Source organism: Patiria miniata, unplaced genomic scaffold (assembly GCF_015706575.1).
Source record: "Patiria miniata isolate m_02_andy unplaced genomic scaffold, ASM1570657v1 HiC_scaffold_20, whole genome shotgun sequence".
Lineage (NCBI taxonomy): Eukaryota > Metazoa > Echinodermata > Asteroidea > Valvatida > Asterinidae > Patiria > Patiria miniata.
In genome coordinates, this window is record NW_024037059.1 from 40,278,594 (window position 1) to 40,287,818 (window position 9,225).

Consider the following 9,225-nt stretch of genomic DNA (forward strand, 5'->3'; position numbering starts at 1 on the left):
GCTTAGCCTTCTTCTGCAGCCGTTTTTAAATCCCAGTTCTTACACTTTGCTCAACTTTGAAAGCTGACTCACCGTTAAGGATTGGTCAAAAAAACGTGCACTGATTTAACTTTTATTTCCCCCATGTCTGTTTTTTTCTTTCTTTTTGATTTATTACACAAAGTTTTATAATTATCAATTATTATACAAAGTGTTATAATTCCCTATACTCGTAAACGCAAATCTTCCAATATAACCAATTGCAAGGTAAATGGTCAGTGTATTTCTGTTTAGTTTTGCTTTATTTTCCAGTAAGGTGTATTTATATTCGTAGTTGAATATTCAAATTCGTATTAATATTAAAATCAAACGCCGTGAACACAGCGCCACGTGGAATTTATAGTAAAAATGAACATGTGTAATATATTCTTCTAAACGGTAGCATATAGATGAAAATGTACAAAAATGTGTAAAATGCGTAAACTTTTTTTTTATAGATAGATGCGCTCTGAATGTTCAGGTAAATCAGACATGAATGTAAGTTTGGGGGAATACTTGTACGAATTTCTTTGTATTCCTTGATATTTGGGGACAAACGTTGATAATGGACCGATCCAGTAAGCACCGCCCCATGGTGTTCTGACCAATCACAGCCGTGATTTAGGTCCGACGTGCGTGCACTAAAGTCCGACATGCGTGCACGCGGTACGCGCATATGATGCGCGCGGAAGGAAAATGCAGCGTGGCATTGGAGAGGAGCACGTGTTAATTTGCCCAGTGCGCTGTGGGCGGGGCTTACTGGATCGGTCCATTCCAATGTATTGATTAAGCACGCCTATACAAATCAATAAATTACGTACTACATGTACATGGTATAACCAACTATTGCCGTTGGCATTATGTACAGTACTTAACCAGTTTGTTTTGGTTTGTTTAACATTGCAACCCCTTATCGTTTCGTTTTGCGGTAACACCATGTGGTAATAACTACTGCTTAGAAGATACAATGTACTTCGTTCTGAAAAGAACTTGTCCTGCTTATTATCAACTTTGCTTAGTAGTTTTTTGTTCTGATAAGAAAGCAGGACTGTTCTTATCAGAACAAAAAAAATATTAAGCAAAGTTGATAATAAGCAGGACAAGTTCTTTTCAGAACTAAATATCTTCTAAGCAGTAGTTATTACCACATGGTTTTACCGCAAACCGAAACGATACCGATACTCCACCATGCAAAGCCTCAAATCTTATATTGTAACACCTTTTTACATTTGTATTTAAAAAAAAAAAAAATTCGTTCTGTTGTCTGAATTTCAGTTTGCAGTGCTGAAATGAGAATTTTCTACATTTTCAATTGATGATGGGTTATAGAAAGAAAACATTCAATCAACATGTTTCCCTCATACAACAGTTATTATTCCAGCCAAACCAAGTTTAAAGTCTATGTGAGCAGATTCGCTGATTGATTAGGCAAGACAACCGCCTCTCCTCTAGATTTTGACCAATCAGCGGGTGCTTTCTATATCGGGTCTTCGGTCATTCACCCGTGCGCGTCATAGACAATGCATACCAAAAAAACCTGTGTAACGCGCTCTGTATCATGTTATGCAATATGCGCCCGGGAATGAAATGACGTCACGATTTAGTAAAGTCGTGGATAACGGGTGATACTCAGACTAGTTTAAAGTACATAATGCGCAGAAAAAGGCCAAGATTGCCTATCAGCACAGCGCCCTCTGCCGCCGATAAAAAAATTAAGTTCGTACCATTCGTCCAAAAAAAATTACGGACTCTGCATGCACATGTAGAACCATTACGCAGAGTTTGTGTAGCCAGCCTTCCGTCAGCATTTTACACTATTCCGCGTACTAACAAACTTGAACATTTGAAAAAGCACAAAACTGCTCGAGTTGAAATGATATGGCTGTACAACAACTGTCAATGTTCTGTTATATATTTTGAACAAAAAGGGGTATTTTGTAACGCTGTTTTCCCATTCGGCATTGGGCTATGCGCGATCTTGAACAATTTCGCTGATGTATGTTCATTATGATAATCATGCATGCTAATGGCTACGTACAAGTACATGTATAAGGCAATGACAACTTGAAGAAGAGACATAGCTGATTCGTCTACATGTGTCTTGTGCGAGACCTCATCACAGTGGCGTAGCCAAGAATTTTTCAGTGTGGGGGGGGGGGCTGGAACATTTCATGGGGGGCGTCATGTAGATCAATGATAATTTTTTTAGAAACTCAAAATCTCAGTGGGGGGCGACAAGGTTTCATGGGGGGGGCCGTTCGCCCCCCCCCCCCCCCCGCCCCGCCCCCCGTGGCTTCGCCACTGTTTCATCATCCGGTGGTGTGGATACTTGGCTTATTGGTACATCCAACTTCAATAAACAAACACAAATGCGATATTTCATGTCTATTTCATTTTCGTATTTTAATGTTTACATGTACATGTATTCCACAACACACGTGTTAAATAGAAACAAACCAACTTAATTTAATGTGAAAGTAATTTTTGTATCACACTGGTCAGTTAAAAGAATTTCACATGAAGAGCACAATACCTAAATGAAAATCGTCGGATGTTTAAAACTACATTCATAGTTTAAAAAGTCGAAACCCATGTTGTCGATAATTGCCAAGAGACAATTCCCACAGCCAGATCACTCCTGCACCCTGGTCAAGTTTAGTGTTATTCTTGTATTAATTAAAATATAACAATGTGACGTTGAAGAAAAAAATATACGGTGCAGCTAAAAGCTTCCACAATAAACACAAAAACACACCAAAAAATCTGCTTTTTAAAGGCAACTGGTGCCTGAGCAGCGTACAATTCTTTTAAGAGATCAACTCTTGTCAATAAAATATATGGACGGAATTCTTTAATACTTGTATAAGGCACTTCGGTTACAAATTTATACATGTATTTGAAAACAAAATAAGCTTTTATTGCGTCAGCACATCTCTCATTCTGTCTCTCACACCGTCTCTCACTGTATTTGTCACTTTCTCAATGACACAATCTCGTCTCAAACTCTCATATTCATCTCACACTCTCAATCGTTTCTTTTTCCCCTGGGTGGACTCAACATTCCACAACCCATCTCACTCACCACCTCTATTCCTCACCCTCGTAATCACCCTATTTGACATATTTCCATAGTATCCGACTCGCTCCTCTACTTCACCCGATGTTTCTTTCACACTTACTCCCTCTGATGGAGAGTCTCACTCATACTCCCTATGCACACAATACGATTGGATCCATGGGGTTGCTGTTTGCTGTTGATAAGCGCTCATCCATCCTTCTACCCAGCAATGATGCGAACGTTCTTCATTGTGCGTTACTGTCACAGTTTTGCGAACCTTATAATTCATATATCTCATGTTCACAGTATTCATTCCCGGCATATTATTTGAGCTGTTAATTAAAATATACACCCGCAAAAACCAATGTTGTCGTTAAAAATGTGCTGCAATTTCTCAGAAGCTGTGAACAAGATCAAACGTTTTGACAATATTGTTTTCACTTTCAATGCTAACATCGCCTCAGCGGTCAGAATTAAACAGTTAAAAAAGAAATTGGCGTAAAAATAATTTATGTCAGACACTTTATAGTCAGACGGCGAAATGTCATGATCCTACACCCGTTTGTATCGCCTTCGCGTTGGCACATCTCGCGGCCAATAAAACTTGACTAATCGGCGGAATCTTTGGCACTATGCCCCTCAGGCACGAGTAACATTCGACGGGTCGAGACACTCTCCACAACAACCCTGAATTTCAGTTGTATTTGTCCTCAAAAAAATAAACATCAGTCAAAAGTTTGCCGTGTTTTCAGACCGCGGAGGCTTCGCCTTCGGGCACGCCTGACGAGGCGTCCGTATCCTGCGTCGGTGCTCCCTCGGCCTGCCTGGCCAGCCGCGCCAGGCGAACCTTCTCAGCGTGGGCTTTCCTCTTTTCCTGTTTCTCCCTGAACGCTTGCAGGCGGGCCTCCTTGTTCTCATTCTTTTTCTCCATGTCGGTGGTGGTCCTGATGGCCACTTCTTTCTTCTGGGCCTCCTCTGATGCGTCGAGAGACTGATGGACCTGCTTCTCCTTGGCGGCTGTGTTGAGTTTCTCGAGTTTCTGGGCTTCTTTCCTCTGTGGAATCAAAAAGAGCAACAAAATTGTCAATGATTACCGTTCAATTATAGACAACTGTAACTAATTGTTTGCAATGACATGTATGTACGTGTACATGTATAAGTGCCATTTAAAGGTTGATTGCTTTCTTGGTATTGAGTCAAGTCTATGTACTTTCGTGGTCTGTGAAAGTGGTAAAAAGAGTGTTTCAAGCGGAAAGAATTTGCGTTCAACATTGTCTTCAAGTGGTTGTCCACTTTCATTTCAAGCAAGAAAACTATTGCTAAGAGGCCATGTCCATAATGTACATGTACATGTACACGTTTTAATGCACATGTATAGTTGAAGAATGCTTCATTATATTATAAGCTCACCCCAAACTAAGAAAAGACTCATCAGACAGACGGAATTTGCGCTCAATTAACACTTTCTTCAACTAGTCTTCTAGTATCTCAAGTAAGAAAACTAGAACTAAGAGGCTGTTTTCATGTAATAATGTATACAAGTACATTATTGACGAGAGCTTCAATTTGAAGCCCATCTCGAGCTAAAATATTATGGTCAGCATTTGCCTGAATTTGACATCTCTCAGTCCCTACGATGTTCCCAGAGCGAGAGAGGTGGGGGTGGGGGTTCCAGGGTCGGGGAGTGAGAAGTGAACGATTGTCTCTGATTCTTACCTTCCGTCTCTCCTCGGCCGATTTCAGCTTGGCCTCCAGCTCCTCCTTGGTCAGCGCCCTCTTCTTGGTCTTCTTCTTCTTGAGCTTAGCCAGGCGCGCCGGGGGCTTCTTGAGAATCCCAAACTCCGGGGCGATCATGACGTCGAAGGCCAGCCCGCTCTGGCCGGCCACGGGACGGGACAGTAGGCCCTCATTCTTCAGCTGGGAGATGATATCCTGGTCCGTGCCCCGCGCCTTACCGCTTCGCTTGCGAACATCGATTTGCGTACCTTGCAGCGTCAAATCTGTAGTTTTGGAGTGGGAAAAGGAAGTTGTTAGAAATCATGGGTTCGGTCGTGTCTTCTGTCTTTCCATCAGGAAGGAAACAGCAGTTTCAAAATGAACAGGTTTTTTTAGTAGAAAGAGGGAGAGTGTTGTATAGGAATCGTTTGTACAAGTTGTTGATTTGTTTGTTCCCGATATGTATTTGTCTTCCAAGAATGCAGCACTTCTAGTTGAAATGTCAAGTTTTTTGTGGAAAAATGGAGATTTTTCTTTTAAATCCATTTGAGGTTTGTTCTCGTCTTCCTTCTTTTAATTATAAAGAAAACACCAACAATTTATTTCAGAAAAATCATTCTAAATTTGCATTTGGTTTTATACGTCCACGCCTTCTTGGTGTGTTATTTCATGTATTTATTTTTAAAAATGTTACTTTCTTACTTCAGTTATCAAAAATACAAGTACATGTACATGTCTTCAATTCGTTAAGAAAAAAAATCCCTTTCTGTGTATTACACAGAAATTGAACAGTGTTCCGAACACATTTTCCCAAGGGATGAAATATGGCACATGAAATGTGTCGTGACATAATCGCCTTACGTGCCTCGAGACCGACAAATATCATTCAACAGGTTATAAAGTTATGAATATTCATGATATACCCCCAGCTTAGCCGTGCACACTGGTTCGTAACGTAATCGTATTGACTGAATACAATAGAGACAAGGTACGTCACACGCTTGTTGTCAAAGCAGTCTTTTGTCTGCGACACGCTGGCGACGTGTTCTGCCGGTGGGTGGGTTGAGATTTTTTTTTTTTACGAGCGTCGGTACGGCGTCAGTTTTACAAAACATGAAATAATGAATCAGATATCTTAAATTTTTGTTACGTTTTTGTTTTTCTGTAAACATTTTGTAATAATGTATTCGCGTGCTATGAAAATTGGAAAGGCCTAGGTTTTTGTTTTTATATGATGCAAAAGGAAAAAAATAAGAACAGAAATGTCAGCACGTTTTGTCGCATTTTGCCAGCGAAGGAAGAACGTTCAGGCGAAATAATTTGATTTGAAGTTTAAAACATAACTATTTTGCCATTTCATTGTAACAGTTTTTGTGTGAGTATATACTTGTGATTGTTTCTGTGAATTGTTCCGATGTCTGTTCGTAGTGGTTAGACTAGCTGCTTTTGGGGTTGTGCGGTGTTGTCTGGAGGACTTTTTGGCTGTTTGGGGTTTTGCTGAAAAGAGAAACGTTTCTTACCTGGCGTGTGTGGCCTATTTCCTCCCATTGTCTGCTCCACAAGTGCTGGGTCGGACTCCTCAGTGATAATATTCCCGTAGTCAGCTTCTAGTCCACTGTCGAAGGTGTGCGCTGATGCCTTGCTTGTTGCTGACGATACCCCACGGACCGTGCCACGGAGGGACTCGCGGGACACAGCCCGGTCCGGCTTGAGCACCGTGACCGGCGTACCGCCGCTAGACTTCACCCGGACGAGTGTGGAGTTTGGCCGGCCGGGCTTGGTCTTGGTGGACCCGGCGGAGGACGGCTTGCTGCCCCGCTCGGACCAGGCCTGGGAGGAACCCACTGAGGGGACTACGGCGTTCTTGGAGCCACCGCAACCCATGATGAATTATTCTCTCGATGGTCGATTCAATAATTTCTCGTCTAAATAACACCAGTTGTCTTGTCGTCACAACACAGATTGATATTGCTGTTTTACAACTGAGCGAAGTGCAAAGTTCAAGAGTTTTTTAAACACCAACGTGGCTGAAATTCCTGTATTCCTGGTAATTGCTAGTGATTTTAATAGGAGCTTCGCAATCCGACAATAAATGTCTCCTAATGTCTAACAGGTCTCTGTACTTTTACAGGCGTTGAGTATCCGGCATTCCAATACTAGCAAAACTCGACAGTCGTGGAAAGCATTCGCCAGAGTAGACAGTGATGTCGAGCAAATAATGCAGTAGATTTGTAGACCCTTGTTCTGCGTCTCGTGTAACGAAAGTGTCGCCTCTCACCATTGATCGTGCCCCTGTAAACGCACCCCCCTGTTATTGGTCTCCGTCGCCGTTGCTAGGGTCAATAATGACGGCGGACCACAGGGGGTTGTGACCGTTGTCATGGAGCGTCAATACGCGGTAGTGCGCCCCCAGCGACGATTCCGTGAAACCTGTATTCAGTCCATTGTGCATTTAAAGTGCGTACGTGCGGCCTTGAGTGCATAAGTAGGCCTGTTGATGCACCTGCTGTTGAAGTGGACTTTTCCACGTAATTATCATCGGCTAAGAATACTGCGCGTGGCTGCATTTTGGATGTAATTTTCCTAATGGCGGCAAATATCAAAGTGTCAGTTGGAAAGAATCTCCTATCATACTGTAGTACAGCAAGAAAACGGAGCCTTTTCCTATGAATCCAACGGTGCTTTTTTTGTGTGTTTTATTTTTTTGTGCTGAATTATCATACTGACATAAACTTAGTGAAATTAAAAAATAAATAAATGATTCAACCCAAACTGTGCTGAATCATAAAGGAATATTTATATTTCTTCCTTTCTCTGATTTCTTTTTACATTCTAAATTGCATCTGTGTAAATATCTATCATGATGAAAAGACCGATTGCTATAACTGCAACAATTAGCGGCGAATTGGGAATGACTGCAGTGAGCCAATATTATTGACTTTTGCTTTTAGATTTAGAAGGAAAAAAGTAGGAAAAAAAGAGAGAAACATAGCATACGGATTAATTTCCGGAAGGCATTAATTTCCGGAAGGGAACGGGTCTTCGTCTGCACCAGAATAGATTATTACTTAAATTGACTGTTGAGTGTCGAGACGATTACATATTTTCTTTCATTTTCTTTATTTTGATGGTTGATGTTCGATCTGTCTGCCGTTAGGTGGCGTATATTTAAAATGTCAGGGCCGATCGAGCTGCCAGCTTTTCGTGGAAAGAAACTGCCGGGGTAATTAGCGGCAGAATCAGGGATCATTGCTTGATTGAGGTTGTCTCTGGTGGTGAAATTGCCAACCGAGGGCGCTATTACGCGAATAATTTTAGAGCCGCCAGTAAAGTCAGCCCGTGGGTCCAGACCAGTAAATAGACTGCCGCAGATCTCAGTGCTAAGTACGCACACTTTCCAATATTATTAAAAATGCAACTCTCCAAGGTTTTTTTAGACACGCATTAAATTAAACCTTATTTAATCATCTTTCGTTTCCCGTTATTGTTTTGGGGTTAATGGCTTTTGGGAGAAAATTCCATCCAAAGATGATCACCCCTAAAATCAGTCCTGAAGCCCAACGCCATTTCGAAAATGGACGCCTACGCTCCATTGCAAAAAAAAGAGCCAGGAGAGCCTATATTTTTCTCCCACATTTCACAGAAATATGCTTCCACCCCCGTTTTAACAAACCCTCATATTAATGGCCACCAAAAAGGTCTGATACGGAGAACTTGAGGGCATGCAAATCGTGATTTGGCCGGGGTAGGCCGCAGTTTGGGCCTCTTTACAGGTCTGCACCATACGCCTCCCGATCCTTTGAACAAACTAAAATCATGTAACCATGCAATATTTTTCCCACTATGAAAAAAATACAGACTTCAAATCGCATAATGCATTTTAATTGCGCCTTTATACGCGTATTATACCCGCCCTCACCTTTAAACTTTTAAAAGTTAATCAACCTGTACGCGTAAATAGCGCCCTCAGTTCCGAGGCTCGAACCCACGGTTACCAGCCGGTTTGCGCATGCGTTTTTACGATTGGGCAACGATCAAGGCGACTGAAAAGTGGGTCAGCGGATAATCCTGTCCCGATTTTGCTCTTCTTATAAAACATTATTGATTCAAAAGCTTAATAAGAGCGAGATAAGAGCAAAGCTTGCTCCAGTCAAGATCACCCCATAGTCATGATTGTACATTGTATAAGTCACCTAATGTACAAAGATCACTGATGTTATTTAAACTATGTCTGTGTTATCAATAACATCAGTACATTCGAACACCTTTATAACAAGGTCCTTGGGACTTTAGGAATTACCTTGTTATAACAGGTACCTTGTATTAACAGTAATGGGAAAACAAAGAAAAACAAAGACTTGGGACCTAAAATTTTGCTTGTTATAAGCAGTATACCTTGTATTAACAGCGCTCTTCTTATCAGGGTTCGACTG

General features: G+C 41.5%; 1 protein-coding gene across 1 annotated transcript; it reads right to left on the reverse strand.

Annotated features, from left to right (window-relative positions):
* Positions 1-2,395: 2,395 nt before the first annotated feature.
* Positions 2,396-7,111, reverse strand: LOC119729178 (stathmin domain-containing protein 1-like). The gene is made up of 3 exons (XM_038201710.1): positions 6,313-7,111; positions 4,793-5,076; positions 2,396-4,130 (listed from the first exon to the last, which is right to left on the reverse strand). Exons 1-3 carry the CDS (start codon positions 6,674-6,676, stop codon positions 3,825-3,827), a joined length of 954 nt encoding a protein of 317 aa, XP_038057638.1. The 5' UTR covers positions 6,677-7,111; the 3' UTR covers positions 2,396-3,824.
* Between the last annotated feature and the right edge of the window lie 2,114 nt (positions 7,112-9,225).